Source organism: Urocitellus parryii, chromosome 10 (assembly GCF_045843805.1).
Source record: "Urocitellus parryii isolate mUroPar1 chromosome 10, mUroPar1.hap1, whole genome shotgun sequence".
NCBI lineage: Eukaryota > Metazoa > Chordata > Mammalia > Rodentia > Sciuridae > Urocitellus > Urocitellus parryii.
This window is the reverse complement of record NC_135540.1, coordinates 32269858-32288798: the sequence shown is the minus strand read 5'-3', so window position 1 is coordinate 32288798 and position 18941 is coordinate 32269858. Positions and strand designations below refer to the sequence as shown.

The 18941-nt window shown below is 38.9% G+C and overlaps 1 protein-coding gene across 3 annotated transcripts in view; it reads right to left on the bottom strand.

Moving 5' to 3' along the window:
- Rxfp1 (relaxin family peptide receptor 1) overlaps nt 1–18941 on the bottom strand; it is an 81842-nt gene that overhangs the window by 58983 nt on the left and 3918 nt on the right. For 2 of the 3 annotated variants that reach the window (XM_026395947.2, XM_026395949.2), the window contains exon 2: nt 3701–3799. In XM_026395947.2, coding sequence (XP_026251732.2) covers nt 3701–3743 — 43 coding nt within the window. In that variant the 5' untranslated portion in view covers nt 3744–3799. Of the gene's footprint in view, nt 1–264; nt 270–3696; nt 3800–18941 lie in introns of all 3 variants that reach the window. The other variant, XM_026395950.2, reaches the window with a different exon arrangement.

Here is an 18941-nt window from a genome sequence, read left to right as displayed (position 1 = left end):
ATGTAGAGATGATGGATCTCTAAATCTTCATTTATGTGAGTGGACATTTTTTTTCTGCACAGTCATCCTATTTTTACTCTTTTTGGTGTTGGAATAAGAAAGAATGAGATACACCCCTTTGGCCATCTGGCCTTGAGGCTTAAGGATGTGATTCGATGAATCTGAAGTCTATTAGAGCCTCATATGATGTTTTTATATAGCATGATAGGATTATTGTTCAGTGTAATAAATATAGTCTGATTCCTGCCATGATGGGGAATGGACAATGACTGAGAGCAATGAGGAATACTTCCCATATGCATTTACTTCTAGAGCCTTAAGCTTTTTAGCAGTTGCTATGGACTCAAAGAAGTGAATAGAAGGTCAGGAAAAGAAGGCAATGAAACTAGCATTCATTGCAGTGTTTTTTCCATATATATATATAGACTGAATGAAGACAATACATATCTTAAGTACAAGGTTATCTGTAATAGGGAAAAATGAAAAAAAAACCATACAAATATTCAATGACAAAAGAATAAGTAAATTATGTCCCTTAAAAGATAACATTACATATATTATTTCCCAAGAGCTTATAATAACATGAATAGCTAATTATGCTAAAATGCTAATTGAAAATATGATAAAACTGATTGGTACAGGAAATTATTTGAAATTTTATTTCAACAAAGTAAAAAAAAAAAAGACAAGTAATGTACCAGCAAATGATGATAATAGCCTCTCAGTGATAAAAATGATGATTGGTAAAAAATGTTTTCCAAATCTTTCAAATTTAAACTTTAGACAGTGTATTGGTGAATCATAGATATTATTATTTTCCATGATATTGATCTTGAGGAGTGATTTTTAAAATGTGGATTCCTCATATTCTTTCATCTAGCCAAAACGATTATAAGCCATCTTCAGTTTAATTTCCAGTAAGTCCCTATAATAATCTGATTTAAAGAAAGTGGCACAATTAGGAACCTTAATTTAAGTTTCACCCCCAGATATTATTTGTCACTTTTCATTTCATTTTATTTACCATGTTTGAATCTGAAAAAAGATATTTAATTATTAATTGCAGTTCCCCAAATTATCTCAAGAGGACTCTAATGAAAAATTATGTGTTTATATTATATTTATTGTGTACAGGAGTTTAGGATTCTTCTGTAATTGTACTTGTAACAAATTTTCTTCCAGAGTGCCAGATCAGGTAAAAACTTATTTCTGTTGCTGATTTGGTCTGTTTTTTCCCCCGTTTGTTTTCCCTTTACAAATGAGACTATGTGAATTATATAACCTGTTATTTTTCCTCTTTGACTTAATGACTGCAACTTTCAGAACTAAGCTTTGTGTGTGGTTGCTGAGCTTTCTCAGTGAGGATTTAGCCATACTTTAATTGTAAGTTGCTGAAAATTTTCTTGGGAATAACATGAGATATAAAAAGATTCAATTAAAATTTAAGAAATGAAAACAAAATAATAAAGGGAAAATGCATTTTAAGATAACACAGCTTAATTTGTCATTATTACTTTTTGGCATAATATTAGTTGTTAAATTATACCTGTTAACTCTTTTCTTTGCTAAAATCTCTTCTCTTAGCTGGGTTAGTGGCATATTCCTAGCAATTGGGAGGCTGAAGCTGCAAGATGGCAAGTTTGAAGCCTACTGCAGAAATTTTGTGAGGTTCTAAATAATTGAGCAAGATCTTCTCTCAAAGGGCTTGTGGTGTTGCTTAGTGGTAAAGTCATCCCTGAGTTCAATCTCCAGAACAAAACACACACACAAAAAAGCATGTAGCTGGTTTTTTTTTTTTGGAGGGTGGGTGGGTACAGGGGATTGAACCCAGGTGTACTGGACAACTGAGCCACATTGAAGGGTTATGGAAAATAATATTCCTACAAGATAGCCCCCAGGAAAAAAAACAGAGACAGTGTGGCTCAGGAGGATGGAGGGAAATTAGCCAAATGTTACACCTCTCCCAGTAAATCCTTTCCCAATAACAATGGGAAAAAGCAAACATTCACCCCTTCCCAACCACAATGGGTTCTGCAGGGAGGAGGAGGATACTGAAAGGCTGGGCCCTAAACTTTGACCTTCCCCTATTGCCAAAAAGTCCTGAAGGAAGGCACAGTTAACTCTGGGAAACAATGAATCCCAGAGGAAGAAGAAAAGCAGTGGGTGGGATCTGAGCTCCTGTCTCCTTCCACTAACAGTGCGTTTCAAGACTACTGCCTTCTGAGTTAAAGTTTTAAGCTGCACAACTAGTTCCCTGACTGTCCCATTCGCCGCGTGCACGTTCACAGTTTCCAATGACTAATTCACCCTCATTGTAGACTATAAAACTCAGACTCCTTCTGTAACCCGTGGGCTATTTTTCTACCCAGAAAATGAGAAAATCTGATTGATTGACTCCGCTGCGAATAAAGGAAAGCTTCTTGATCCAGTTGAAGTCTGCTTCTGTCCTGGTTATTTGTGCCTTCCTAATGGTGCCCAAACCCTGTTGGTTATTTTTGCTTACATACATCCTCAGCCCTATTTTTAATTTTATTTAGAGACAGAGTCTCACTGAGTTGCTTAGCCCCTCAATTTTGCTGAGGCTGGTTTTAAACTCGAGATCCTCCTGTCTCAGCCTCCGGAGCTGCTGGGATTACAGGTGTGCACCACCCTGCCCTGCGTTTTTAGCTTTTTAATGATGAAATTATTTGGTCTCCATCCTCTTGGAGGCAGGTTCAGGGATGCTAAGGTAGATTGATGAGTAACACAGGAGATTCCCAGGGAAGGTTATCTGCTTTAATTCAGGACTGTTAGTCTTTTATCTCATTTGGATAGTGAAGACAAAAGATATTGAAAATTTGAAAATCTAGGCTTTATAATTTGTGATAGACCATAAGGGATTCCCCTCCTAATGCTTGTTGTCTGCTCTCAATGCTGGGGATTGAACCCAGGGGATGCTCTACTATCAAGCAACACCCTAGCCCTTTTTATTTTTATTTCATTTTGAGTCTGGCCAAGTTGCTGAGGCTGGTTTTGAACTTTAGATCCTCCTGCTTCAGCCTCCCGAGTAGCTGGGATTAAGGAAATCTGCCACCTGGTTCAACCCTCCTTCTTAATCAAGATTTTGAAAAGCTGAGGTCAAAATTGCAGATGGAAGGCACAGACCTTCATTTGCATAATTTATTAAAATAGAAAAAAATATTTAAAAGGAATTATTTTCATGATATAAAGCGTTATAGAATCAATCCTCAAGTTTATAGCCTTCTACATCCTCTCTGGTGTTTTTGTGAGTTTTTGAAATATTGACTAAACAGAGGTTATAATCAATAGGTTTTCATAGCTCTGAAATACAGCTTAGACACCAGAAGATTTTTCACTTGCAGCCATTAAAATCAAACAGCTTCTTTGCTTTTCTATTTTCTGTTTCCTTTGCATCAGGTTTTATAGTGATGGTGAAAGGGAAATTACATAATATAGTAACCTTGACTGACATTAATTTTACTCACAATACCTGATATGATTGATGACTTTCATCCTTAAGATTCCATGAGTTTATTTTAAAACAGAATTTCCAGATTTAGGATGCATCCCTAATAAAGTTTGAAACTGGAAAATTACAAATAACCTTTTCATAAAATTATACATAGAATCCAACTTTTAAAAGTTTCGTGTCTTATAAAGAGTTTACGGAAAAGGAGGCTCAATTGCTCTGATTACTTACAGCATTCAGATGTTTTTGTCTCAAAGGAATATGAGGAGGTCATTTCATTGTGGTTGCCAAAATATTTGTCGAATTGCAGAGACCATCCATTGTTGTCTCCTGGGGGCAGGTGGGGAGGAAAGATCAGGAAATTAAGAATAGAACAAAACAGATATATTCTGGTGTGCTGGGGGAAAATAGGTCCTTAAAATAAGCTGGCGAGTCTCAAACTTAGCGAGAAAAGCATCATCTAGAAACCTACCAATGTGGATTTCTGGATCCCCTATGGGGTGCTGGGATGGGCTTGTGGTGTCTAACAAGCTCTGTAGTGATTCTGCCATAAGTAATACTTGGGCCATACTTGAACAAGCAGAATTTTAGGCATACCAGAATATGGCACACTGCTTTTAGCATTTTAATTGTTTCTCTAAATCTTCTTCAATCATTAAAACCGACAATGGAGATAAATAAACATGGGTGGGTGGCCATGATGATCATATTTAAAAATCAAAGAAAGCAATTGCCCAAAGCAATGGGGCCAACTAGTCACGGACTGAAACCTCTGAAGCTATGAGCTAAAATGTTATGTTTCCTCTTTTTAAGTTGATTTATCTCAGGTATTTGTTATAATAACGGAAAGCTAACCAACAGGAAGCTACAAGGCTACAAGGAAAGAAGATAATGTTTTAAAGAATTTTATGATCTTTTGTTTTTAAACATAAGGGACAATGAAACTAATCATGTGATGAAATGGAGATGTAGGAAGCAGCTTATATGGAGCTCTTTCTGTATGGAACAAATCTTTATCTTCCTGATGGGGATTTGAATGGGATCCTCTGTAGAGCTTTAAATTATTTTCCAAATGCCATGACTTTTTTTTTTTTTTAGCATTGTAGATTGAAGCTTAAATATAAAACCACATCCCCAGCACCATCCCCCTTCCTTTTTTAAACAGATTTTGAAACAAGCTCTCGTTAAGTTGCTTAGGGCCTCACTAAGTTGCTAAAGCTGGCTTTGAACTTGCCATCCTCCTGCCTTGGCCTTCCAAGATGCTAAGCTGCTGTGACTACAGGTGTGTAACACAGTGCGTGGCTGCCATGACTCTTTAAGAATGCTCAAACATGTAAAGACAGACAGACAGACAGATAGATAGAGATTGATAGATAGAGATATTGATTCTACAAATTTGTTCTATTTCTGTAATTATTAAATCTGGCACTGCTTTTAGAAATTATTTCTCTTATATACAGTACAGTAGAGTTATTGGCCTTGTACCCATCCAGTTTTCTCCTCTTTTTTTTTTTTTTGCTGCAGTTTTCAAGGAAAAGTATAGAATATTCTGGAAGTGCAACATCCTGAGATAGGGAGGAATTGCCTGAAACAGCCCAATCCTTTTTCCTATCCTTGTAGGGAGTGTTGACACCTTGAGTTAGGCAGTAACTTCCTGGACAGTCAAGGCTTTGTTCCTCCCTTCCCTAGAAATGGGATGTCTTCAAAGCTTTTCCCAGGGAGTCAGGTTGCCCCTGAGATTCATAACTAGAGCAGTTGCCTCCCAGGGTCCCTCAGCCCTGGTACACGTAGGGCAGGTGTAGTCAGCAATTCATACTGTCGGCAGCTTTCCCAGCTCACTATGAACCTCAGGTGTCTTTTGTCCCTTGCTACCTATTTCTATGTAGAAAATTTGCTCCATGTAACGTGCGTAGATGTTTTATCTTCTTGGAGTCAGACAAGTTGGTAACTAGCATACAGGGAGTCTGCGTTGAATCATTTTTGTATAATTTATACCTGAGACTTGAATTCAGATATTACAAACCTATTTCGTTACATGGATTTGATACAATTGACTTCCTGGTACCCATGGTTTCTACTCTGATCAGCAGATTTTCAGGTTATGTCTCTAGTCCACACTTTTTTCTACTTTCTAACACATACACAGTTTACCTCAGGTACCTCAAACCTCACACTTCCAGAATGGAACTCATTATCTTTTCCCATATAAACTTGTTACACCATAAATTATCTGGATTTGTGAATAGTCCCCACAGTGTATCCAACCGCACAAATGAGAAAGGTTAAATTTACCAGAGTTTGCTTATAAAGTGCATGATTTCCCTCGTTTTGTAGATTATTTTCCTATTTTTCCGCTGCTCATTCAGACCTCCATGAAAATTTCCTTTGGGAAAGTGAAGGAATCTTAACATAAATGCTATCTACACTTGTAAAATCAAATGTCTTTTTAGCAGCCCTACTAAAAGTGAAAAATTAGAAGATAGATTATTTAAACAGTGCAATTATAACATTCCCCTTTCTTTTGCATTCCTAGTGGGTTTCAAAACTTCTTTACTACAGAAGATCTCAAGTTGAACAAAAGCAGCAAAGTTTTGTGATATCTCAATTCAGAGGGAAATGATGAATGGACCTCAAGTTTACCAAACATAGACTTCAGTGTGGGTCTCCGGCAGGCCACCAGTAATGAGGCGGACAAAGGACAACAACCAAGAAAAGAGCAAATACCAGCCATTGAGCACCCAGGAACCAGTTCAAGGTGCCTATCTGACTCCTAACATAAGTGGATGATATCATAGGCTTAGAATAAGGAGGAGGGAAGAGGACATTTGAAAGACTGAGCATAGATAGCTAAATAGAGACTAACTTCTTGAGACTATGGTGGAGTTTCTGGGTTAGTTCTTCCTCCATTCTACCTTCAGTTAACCATGCTTCCTTCTTTGGAAATTGGTAACTTAAATATATATTTTCCAGATCCCAAACAAGTAGGGTTCTTGTTATTGATAAACCTCTACTAATTGGCGGCAGACTCATGAGACTTGAAGTTTGTAAATGCTAGCTTCCCCCAGTACCTAGTGGCAGTGGGGGTAGTTATTGCCTCCTGCCCAGTCTCAGGGCTTCAGCTCCATTGTGCACAGATTTAACAAGAAAATGGTGGATACAATCTGCAAAAAGAGGGAAATCACACAATTTATAAGCACACTCTGGTAGATTTCAACTTGATGTTGAACTTGCAACCACAGTGGAGTGATTCTCACCTCATACTTCTGCTTCTGCAGACTTTATATGGCATTCCCTGGCTGAAATCCCCGCCCCCCGACTTTTTTTTCCTAACCTCTTTCTTTTTTGTTCCCTCTGGAAGGGGTTTCGGATAACAGACTTTGAAGAAACATTAGATGGGTTATCTAAACTGATTGGTTTTGAAGACAATGGGAATCCTGTTACCATTAGAAAATGGGACTTTCTGGGGAAAAGGACCCTGCACAATATCCTCTTCACCTCCTTGCACCAGGCTAAAGGTCAAGTGTTTCCAGAGAAACTGTCCTTGTTCATGGGCCAGGTGGCCCCAGCCCACGTGCCCCCATCATTCCCTTTCTGGAGCAGAGCTTCTTCCCCTGACCCCTGCAGTGCTGTCCATTCTGTGTGCCCTTTGTGTAGTGACAATCCCAGTTAAGCTTCTAGAGGTGGCAATAGAGGTGTGTTGCTCTCTCCTGCCCATTCATGCACCTCCAGGATTTTAAAGTTCTTAGATTTTAATACAATTTCTATTCCTGACCCTGAAAAAAAAAAGGAAATGGGACACAGTGACAAAAACAGCCATTTAAATGATTTAAATGATCACTTATAGCTTCCTGGAAAGATGTGAGGTTTAGATTTTGGCAAAGTGGTTGCTGTGATAAATCATTAGACTAAAAATAAGAAATTGGAAGGGTTGTAAGATGGGATGGCTAAGGAGATAGGCTCTGGAGAGATTAAAGAAAGAAAATGATAAGCTCAGGTTTTTACATTATCAGCTTCAAAAAGTTCAGAGAACCAGGGAACTTCCATGATGACTCTATGATTATCTTTTATCTCCCATGGCCTTAGGTCACACAGCCACAAATCACATAGAATCTGATCCAAGGAGTCACTAAGTTACACTATAAGTTGAATTCACGTTTTGCCATATTTTAAAAGTGAGCATTAGAGGATTGATTTAGAAGAAACCCTGTGAATTTTATTATTGGTGGATTGTGTATTCAGTTGGATTTGAGAACTCTAAATCCTGGTTCCTCATAACCTCCCTTGTCAGCAGAAGCAGCTCCCTTTTGCTGATGAGTTTAGATGGGGTTTGTTTGAAAACAACCTAATTACTTTATTTGAAGTAATAACTCACCAACTTTCCTCAGGTCCTTTCATTATTACCATGTTTCTTTGCTTCTTAATCAATTATAAGCAGACTCAGATCCCAGAACACCCCAGAAGATAACAACAAGTTGCACTTGATTTTTCTTTTATATATGCAGAAACCCAGGGAGTTTGTGAGGGACTGGTTTATCGGTGTGCTAGACCAGGTGGCAGGACAATAACCCTAGATCAGGCACAACTAATTCACATCTCAGAGTTTCTGGATTCAGTGTGATGGCTCAAGACTAATTTGCTGGATTGGAGACTGAAATATGAACCCAATGTTAGTGCTGTAGTTTGGTCTTAAATATCCCACAAAGGCTTGATCTCTAGCTTGGCAATATTGGGAAGTGGTGGGATGTTGGAGAGGTGGGGCCTAGTGGGAGGAAGTTGGGGAGTTGGAGGTGTGCCATTGGAAGAGATGGTGGGACCCTGGCCCCTTTCCCTTTCTCTCACTTCCCAACCATGAAGTGAGTGATTTCACTCTGCCATGGACTCCTTGCTATGGGTTCTGCTTTGCCACAGGCCCAAAAGCAACAGGGCCAACTAATCATGTACCAAATGCTCCCAAACTGTGAGCCTAAATAACAACGCTTTTCTTTTCATAAGTTGATTATGGTATCCTGACTAACACAGTTGGCTTGGAACAAATGAAGTTAGAGGCAAATGCATGTGCAGACTGAGGAACTGAGTGGGTAGATTATACAGGACATGGCCATTGAATATGGGCGTCTGGAGGAATATACTATAGATTGACTCAACTGGCCTCTATTTGACTCCCTGCCATCAGTGTGTGTCTGTGGCACAGAGACTGAAAGGCTTAACCATTAAGTCCCAAGTTTTCAATTCTGCAAATATTTTAATGAAACTGACACAGGTGCATTAAAATAGGTTGGGGGTCATAATCTAGGGCTTATATATTATTGTTATAATTTTTGTACTCTAATTATATATGTAATTGTTGTATATCATATACTTTTTTATAGGTGTTCCATATCTGGGACAATAGGACAAAATAGGTAAAAACAGCAGTTCACATTTTCTACATAGCCAGGATTTGAGAAACATTGACACATACTTTGTTTGGTAGAAGACCTTGGGGAGTACAAGGTCATTTTCCTGCTGCCGTGTCTCAAACTGAGATGCTTCCAGAAGCAACTGTGGCAGCAGCAGGACACTGCAGGTACTACCCCTGCAGAGGAGTCCAGAGGCATTTGTGTTGGGACAGGCATGGGTGGTGGCCACAGCATCTCTGCTTCTCTACCCTATCTGTGGTTTAGTCACTGATGGGAGGGCCTTGTTGACTTCTGCTCCCCAGCCCCTTTCAGAATTTTGTAATAAATATGTAATTCCTGTTTAACATGCCCAGAGTGGATTCTATTGCTTGTATTAAACCCTGACAGTAATTACTGCATTAAAATTTGGTTTAAATATGGACATTTAGTAATTTTGGGAGCTGAGGTGGGATCTCCAAAAGTAGTGCATTTTTTTTTCCTGGGCCCATGAGTTTCGGTGTGGTTCAGTTGCATGGTCCCAAGACAGCAACGGTGATGATGCTTTTTAGCATTTTCCCTATGGGTTCTGGAGATAGTGCTGGGAGCCTTAGAAAACACCCTGTTCTGGCTGGGCTCCAAATCCTAAATTGTTTCTTGGGTGTCAGGTTTTGAAGCTTGTGGTGTTGGATTTTCCCCCTTTCCTGGCATGGAAGTTTGTTGACCTCTTGGCAAATGATTACTACTTGTTTCATATCTTTATTATAAGAAAGTGGAATTCCGTGAAAGATTTTAATTTTTTCATTTTAACAGAGATGTTAAATATAACATTTAGCACTGAGAGAACTGGTATTTAGTGTATATCTACTATTCTGTACTAGGTACTTAATTTTATCCTTATAATAACTCTGGCCATATTTATCATCTGCATTTACAGATGAGAAAAACAATTCTGAGAAGTTTAGTGATTTGTATTAGGAGCAGAATTATTGAAAAAGAACTAAAGCATTAAAATAATAAACTAAATTTGTATTTTCTTTTCCAGGCCCAATAAATTATTTAATCAGTTTATAGCTCACTTATAGAAGTTCAACTTTCAAGTTATATCAGCTTTAAATATTTAGCTATTACTATTTGTTGTACATTTTTCTGTTATTTGTTTCTTTTTTCTTTTTTGGGGGGAGAGGTACTGGGGATTGAACTCAGGGGCACTCTACCACTCAGCTACATCCCAACCCTATTTTATATTTTATTTAGAGGCTGGATCTCACTGAGATGCTTAGTGCCTCCCCATTGCTGAGGCTGGCTTTGAACTTGTGATCCTTCTACCTTAGCCTCCTGAGCTGCTGGGATTACAGGTGTGCACCACCAAGCCCAGCACTTTGTTTCATTTCTGTTATTGAAACTTGTTGGGGCTCGGAAGATGAACCCCAAATAGCACTTTGGTGTGCTGAGTGCTTTTGACTAAATAGATTGGATGACCTCAGATGCTGCTTTAGAGGCAAAGTTTCATTCTGAACGTCTTCTGCCCTCAGGTCTCCCATTCTTCTTCCTCTCCTAAAGTCGTAGAAACCAGAGTTTCTCTTCTCCAAGAAAGAGCTTTGAAACTAGAAACCTTTCTTCAAAGAGTGGCCTAAGACCTAGAACTATCGCTCTAACCTTTCCCTGCTGTTCTGCATAGGAAGGAGCTGGTCATAAAGGAATTCTTTGACTTGCCTTATCTGATAATAGATTATAAAATTCTCATTCCAGAAGGGTCCTGCCACATTCCTGGGAGGAAGGAATGCTACACAGAGAGGCCAAGAAGAATCTGAGCAGACAGTCTTGTTGAATTATCTCTGTCAGTCTAGTAGCATTAGGACATAAACTTTGTCCAATCACAATTCTATATGACTGTTCTTCATTGACTCTAAGCATAAAACCAGATAGGTCTCCCCAGGTTTTGGGTTTTTATTTCTGAAGGCTCCTATGTTACATAAAACTTTGATCAAATAACTTGTTATACTCTTCTCTTGTTAGCCCTTTTTTCAGTGGGGGTTTGGAGATTGATCCCAGGGGTACTTTACCACTGAGCTAAAGTTCTTTTTATTTTGAGAAAGGATCTTGCTAAGTTCCTGAGGTTTTCATTAAGTTGCAGAGGCAAGACTGGAACTTGTGATCCTTCTGCCTCAGCCTCCCAGGTTGCTAGGGTTATAGCTGTGTGCCACCTTGCCCAGAAGCCTATCTTTAGTTATAGGGGTATTGGCCAGGATACCCCCTTTCTGCCCCTTATATCAGAATTGTGTGAATTATACAAAAATTCATTTAATTAACAACCAGAAGGAATTATTAACTGGAATTGAAGTTTATCATCATTTTTATTCCTAGAATCAGTGAGAGTATTGCAAACCATTGAGGTATTACTGGGAAAAAATGTACAAAGAAATTAATTTTCATAGTACTATGAATTGTTATACATTTATAAATGTTATAAATGAAATATGTAAGTAGATGAATCATTTAGCTCTGGCTGTGTCTAGGCATTGATGCTTCCTATAGCCAAGTTCCCTGTGTACCTGCAGAGGATCATTTGAGAAGTGGGCATGCGTGGGTCTGAAGGATTTGACCTCACGGGCTGCCAGGGGCTCATGTAACTCTGAAAGGAGCAGGTCACCCCTTTTGTGTTCATGTTTATGTTCATATTCCTGACACTCCCCTCTATGCTTCAGAAACAGTGAGGGAAACAGGTGGGGTGACAGCATTCTAGATCGTGGGGCTGTAATGTGGGCAGTGTGTCACTGCTGATATAAAACGGATGGCTGCCAGAAGATGCTGAGTTTTTCCACTCTGCTTCTTTAGCAGGCTCTATATTTAGCTTAGTTTTTATAAATGAGCTATTTCAAGTTGTTGCATTTTTAACACTTATAGTGCAGTAACTTTAAACCAAGGCTTGGTTCCCTTTCCTGGTCCTTTGTCCCTCACCATTTTTCTTTCTTATTCAAAGGACTACAATTAGTGTGGCCTTAGCTGCCAAGTTTTAGTCCAACCAATCAAAATGATGTAGTGTTTCTGTTTTCTTCTTTGACTTTCTTGTTCCTATTCCCTTTCTTTCCTTTTCTATTTCATTGTACACACACACACACACACACACACACACACACACACACACACACGGGAATGGGGGAAAAAAACCAGGGAGACAGAGGGAGGAAGAGAGAAAATGTCAGGATGGAACTGGGGAATTTTTGATCAGCAGAAAGAAACAGGACAAACCTGCTTGTACTTTCCCAGGTAAGAGCACTTATTTTGTGGAGAAATTTCTTTTTAAGAAGTCAATGAGAGATTTATTTTTTTAAAATAGCCATGTCATCAAACAAATAAACTTTAGTAATTAGTTTGTACCTTCCTTCTGCCTTCCCAAGGCATTTTCTTCTCCTTACCCTTTACTTCCTCCCACCAGAAGGCAGGAATATAGAACAGGAGAAATGTTGCCAAAATCACAAAGTTGAAAAGTTAGCATTTTTAAGAAAACAGCTTTTGGTATATGTGTTTCTAAATTTTAAATCCTGTATCCTGGATATTTTAAGGATACATGGGGCAATGAGTAAAATGATTTTTTTCATACATTAGTAAGTGTCTTGCTAAAAATTGATTCTCTGATTTTTCTTGAGGCAAGCCAGGATAATGTAAAGAGCACTTTCTATTAAAAAAAGAATTTTCACCTAAAATGATATTATGATTCTGTAAATAAAAGTCGGAAAATAGATCAAGAAAAGTCTGTTTTTGCATGCTGCCTCAGCTTAATATTTACTGAATAAATGGTACTGAAAAAATCAATCAATGAATCATTGGAGCTCTTTCCTTAAACATATTTTGAGGAAGTGAATCATTTCACAATTTGATGATATTCACCTTGGATATTTGTTTAGAAAAGGGAAGATTTCTGGGCTTTACTTCTTTTCCTTAGGTCAGCATCATATTTGTGAGTGGGGCTTAGGACTCAGTCTTTTCCAAGTCCCCCAGGTGGCACAGATGCAGGTGGTCCTCTGCACACTTCCGGGGTCATGCCTAGATTTCATGATGTTTCAGTTTTTTTTTTTAAATTTTAGAGGTTCTGGGGATCAAACCCAGGATGTTGTGTATACAAGGCAAGCAGTGTAGCACTGAGCTACACCCCCAGGTCTGGATTTTGAATAATCGAAAATTGAGAGACTTACCTCTTCATTAGATGGGGTGCCAGAACAAAGGAGATTGTGAGATGTTGTGTGCTAAACGGTCTGTTCTTTCATTAAAAAGAGGGAAAACATCTGCTAGACTACAAAGCATACATACTATTGGCTCATGAATGTGAGCCAATATATAAAGTTTGGATCTATGCAAAGTGGATCATTCCTTATTCCTTATTTGCTCAACTTTCAGCACCCATTCCTGGAACACAGTGGAATATCTTTTTTCTCATAAACTAATGATCCCCAAGAATAGAGATGAATTTGAGCAAGGTGCAGGAAGCTTGGTTGTGGGGGGTTGGGGAGCAATTCACCAAATGAGTTATGGGGGTTCTCCATGGATTTTAATAACAATGGTGGTTTGCTGGACAAAATACATTTGTCTCTTTCTGGGGTCTTACGGCCATTGGAGGCAATGTTTTGAAGAAATTAAGGGCTGTGACACTATCCTGGGCATCTTTTAAGGCACATTGAGGCTGCTCAAAACTGTCTTTTGTGTCCTATTTAGTAAGACGTATTCGGATAGGAAAATCTGTGTGGAAGTAATATAAATATATCTACATGGAGGTAACATCAACATCATAAACATGATTAAGCATTGTTGCTTTCTCTCTCTCTCTCTCTCTCTCTCTCTCTCTTTCTCTCTCTCTTTTTTTTAATTGTATTCTGCTATGTTGCTCACGCTAGCCTCAAATTCCTGGGCTTAAGCAATCCTCCCAACTCAGCCTCTCAAAGCTGGGACTAGAGGTGTCCACCAAAATGTCCAGCTCTAAGCTTTATTAGATAAACATATTTGAAGTTAAAACCAGGCCTGCCTTTTTGGAAGAATTCAAGAATTCAGTTACTTACATTATTTTGAGAATAGTAAATAGAAAACCAGTAATTTTTAAAATGTAGAGATTTATGACCCATGTCACTTTTTAGCTTTAAATGACAAACTACCAACTTTAATGGAATTTTTTGAAACGAGAACAACTAACTTCTATATCAAACTGCTATCATTCTGATTGCTATATAAGAAGCTTATTTAGGGAATGATAGAATATTTAGTGCTCCAGAATTTTAAATGCAGGACCAATTAAAAATTGAAAGTGTCCTTGAACATACTTCAAACAGTCTTCTAATCCTATTAAAAAATATATATATCATTGCCATCACACCCATAAATAAGTACTGCTTATCTAGTTCTCATAGATTAGTAAATGCCAAGCTAGATGCTAGAGAAATACACTGAGGTATTAACAAAGTTTTTCTTCCCTTGTATTCCTTGTACTCTCTGCCCTTTTCCCTATCTTAAGCAGCTAGAATTTTCCATTTTCCTTGCCTGAAATCAATGACACAGAAGTTCACAGGTAACAAAGGAATCATATTCTTTGATATTTGACTTTCATATGCTAAAGTTTGATCTATAATAAATTTGTAAAATCGAAAGAGCTGAACTTTGCTGTTCACAGACTGGACAAAATACTTGGACCAGAAAGGGAGAGTGGAGAGTCTTTTTCCCCTTCTTCCCTGACCTGAGTTGAATCTGGGGGAAGCTACACATTCCCTGCACTGGTTTCTGGGTTCTGGGAACTGAGGTGTCGTGTATGTGTGTGGCAGGACCCATGGAATCACTGCACAGCCTGGTTTGACAAAGGAGGAATAGAGTACGAATGGCCCTAAGGGCCGAGGCAGATGAAGTGAACTTGACTGTGAAAGTTCTGCAGGGGCTCAGTCTGGCTCAGGAGTAGCAGAACGTTTCCCATGAGCCCTGGAATGCCAATGATGTAGGCGGGGAGGCACGGGATGTGATAATGTCTACAGTAGGCAGGAGATGACAAAGCAATGACTTATGGCAACAGACCAGATGGATTTATGCACATCCCAGGGGATGCTGTGACACTGCATGATGGCAGTCAGCTAGACTCTCTGCCCTGGTGGCCCCACCCAATGTCCTGGCTTTACATGGACAGCTGAGCTCAGCAGCAATCCCAGGAGAAGGGAGATAAATAAGACCTTTCACTGACTTGGTTAATGTTTTTTACCACTTGGAAGGATGAACACTTGCAATAGACAATAGCTACACTCCCAGGCTCTTGAAGCTTGTAATAGAAATAAATTTTGGCCATAGAAAAAATAAAGATTATATGAGTAAAGATTTTTATTCACATGAGAATTTGAACTGATTGTCATATCTGTCATGTGTGGTGCAGAGCTTCAACTTTCCCCCAAATAATACTTTTCTTATGGGTTGTCATGAGGATTGAATGTTGTAAAATATACGAAGCAGCGAGAATAGTACCTTATATATAATAAGTGCTATAAGAATAAAATTGTTATTTTAAATTAGGAAGTTCATCTAATTTCTCAAATACTATTTTCTAAAAAGAAAATAGATGCTTAATTATGATTTAAAAGGAGGCCCCATAGAATTAAAATTTTATCAATAGGAGATTTATTTGAAGGTGATACCAAATAATAATGATTATTAGCATGGCCCTTGTCTTTCCTAGCCAAAAAAGAACAAAACAAAAACAGCTGCTATGGTTTAGGTAAGTGTCCCCAAAGGTCCATGTTTTAAAAGTTTCATTCCCAGCCCATGGCACTACTGGGAAGTCTTTAGGTCAGTGGGAGCATGCCCTTGAAGGAGATGGTGGGACCCCATCTCTGTCTCTTTTTCATTGCTCTCCAGCCATGATGTGCTCAGCTTTGCTTCTCCTCACGCTCCTGCCATGCTCCTCACCCCAGGCCTAAAAGCAACAGCATCAACTGGTCATAGACTGGAAACTTAATTGTGAGCCAAGAAAAAAAAAGTCTTTTTTTTTTAATAACTTGATTATCCCAGGCATTTCTTATAGTGATGGAACACTAACACATAAGCTGAACAATTAGGTATATATTCTGACCAAGCCATGATTTCAGAACATTTATGTAAGCTCTCTGTACTTCCATTTTCTCCATTTGTAGAGTGGATATAATTTAACATCCAATTTACATTGAGGATAAAATGTAAGAATGTATTTAAAGGATTAATACTGTGTCTGGAACACAACAAATAATCAAAAAAAAATAGAAGATGCTATTAATTTTATTATTAGAACTCTTATTAAACAAAACCAAATATTCCTAGGAAAGTTAAAAGGAGATATCACAGGGCTGTGGATACAGCTCAGTTGGTAGAGTGCTTGCCTTGCATGGGTTCAATCCCTGGCAAAACACACACATGCACACACACACACACACACACACACACACACATAAAGGAGGTGTCACAAGTAGTCATGTTTGGACTATGGTAGATGGACCAAAATGGTTTTTCTAATGTAAACTATCCTGTGCTTAGCAGCATTGCCAAATAAATAACAGTATTAATAATAGACATCTAATGGAGTGGGGAAAGGCAAAGCATTTAAGATAAAATTTGGAAGGAGCTTGCTATAGTTTGGATCTTTTTTTGTGTGTGTGTGAAAAAGGAAAAAGAATCTTTATTTTTTGCTAGTAAAGGAGAAACACGAGGATATTGTTTAGCTCTCCAGTGTCTTTTAAACATCCATGTGTTGAAGGCTTGGGTCCCCGGGGTGGTACTATTGGGAGGGAGAGGAACCTTTCTGAGATAGGGCCTAGTGGAAGGTTTTAAGTCTTTGGGAACATGCCTTTGAAGGTTTCAAGGGGATTGTGAAAACTGGTTCCCTTTTCTCTCTTTCTTCTTCTTTTTTGCTTTCTGGTCATGCAGGGAGTGGTTTTGCTCCACCATGCATTCCCACAGTCCTTGATCACAGGCCCACTGATCAAGGACTGGAACCTTCCAAACTGTGGACCTAAATAACCCTTTTCTCTTCATAAGTTGATTTTCTCAGGCATTTGTTGGCATGACAGAAAGCTAGCACAGAGCTGGGAGAGAAAACTTTGTGTATAATCATGTTCATCCCTCCCAAAGAAGTTTTGTAAGCCAAGGGTTGTTTTTGCTATGATAGCCAAGTTGACTTTGTACTTAGTAAAGTTTGTTCTTTCGACTTTGTATGTATTTGTGAGGAGTGAGGCATATTTATAAGGTAAGTGCTAATTAAGTTGAATTTGAGAAAGCCTTTGTGTATTATATATTTAAAATTCTTTTCTGTGCATTGTCATGTTTTGACATCTTCATCTTTTGGCTAGGGAGAGATGGCCCCCTCCAGGGGCCAGCCAATTCTTACTGAGAACAAAGAACCTGGCTAGGAGTATGCCTTTCATATGCAAACTAACTAGTCCAGAGCCAGACCTTCTTATGGGGACTGTACACCCAGGAGGCCATATTCCTCTGCCTTTATCATCCCAGGGCCAGGTACCAGGCAGTAAAGGACTATAGTTTAGAGCCATCCAAAATTATTCAGTTGTAACCTGTTCACCCTGCCTTGCCTTTCCCATGGAAACCGCAATAGAGACTCTTCCTGTCTTCTGACCATCCTGGTATCTTTCCCTTGTATCCTGTGTGGTATACCCTGCCTCCTATCTCTGGGACCTAGGAGTATGATAAACTTGTTCCTCTGAGCCCCTCCTACATCTTCTTTTTGGCTATATTTGTTTGGCTATTATATAGAAGAATACAGAATACCTGCTGAAAAGCTTAGGACAGCTATTATACGAACAGCAGAGAGAGCTGTTAGGACAGCCATATGTGAACAGCAGAGAGAACTCATCTTCAGGGAGTTTATGCCACCTGCAATCATGCATAAGAATGGCTCTTCAGAAGTGGTATCTGACTAAAACCAGACTGTTCTAATCTGGCCCAGGATTTGTGTTGACCTTTCTCTATTGTTTGTTCTACCTATATCAGTTTTCTTGGGCTACTATAGGAAATCACCCCAAACTTGGTGGTTTAAGATAACAGAAATTTATTCCCTCACAGTTCTGGAGCCTGAAGTCTGAAACTGAGGCATGGGCAGGGTCACACTCTCTCTCAGCTCTAGAGGAGGATCTTTGCCTGCCTCTTTTGGCTTCTGGTGGCTCCTGGCATTGCTCAGGGGTAACAGCATAACTCTAACTTTTGCCTCTGCTTTCACATGGCCTCTGCCTCTGCTTCCCTCTGTCCTGTCTCTATGTCATTTTCTGTCTCCTGCAAGGATACTCTCATTGGCTTTAGGGCCCACACTAAGCTGGGAATGATCTCAATCCTTGCCTTCAATAAATCTGCAAAGATCTTGCTTCCAAATAGGGTCACATTCTGAGACTCCAGGTGGGGCATGGATTTTTGGTAGATTCTGCCCCAAAATGTATTTGAATATGTTTTCCATTTTCCCTATGGATTATAGAAATGCTAATGAAGACCCAAAATATCTTCATCCTTTTCCTACAGATGAGGCTGCTAGAATGCAGAGGAGGTGCGGGATGTTCAAAGAACAAGTCTACAGAGAAGAGGAATCAGATCTTGGGTCTCCACATGGAGTAAGTCAAGCTGTCTCCGGGATGAAGTTGGGTTATTGCAACTGCGAGGGGGAGCTTGGCTCAGTCATCTGTTTATAACACAGAGGACGGAAGGCTGGCAGGTTCTAATCTGGAAATGTAAAGGGCTCCTTTTAAATAAAAATCTATATGTAGTGAATTAATTCAATATCATCTGAGAATGGGCAACTGCTCTACCACAGAACTATATCTCCAGCCTGCATCTCAGAATTTGATGCTATTTAATATTGCATTTTTCCTACTGAGTTACCATTCAGTTTGAAATGAACATAGATAATTCCTAAATGAAAACCCTCATATATTTGTAATCAGGTTCCCTAGGTATTTTCCCAGACATATTCTCCCAAGTATCTGAGAGTTCTAGCTAAAAAATGAAAGATCTCAATTTTTCCAGTTTGTTATAGTCATACTGAACATAGTTCTGATGACTTAAAAATTTGTTTTGGCCTCTACTCTGATTGCATCTGTGAA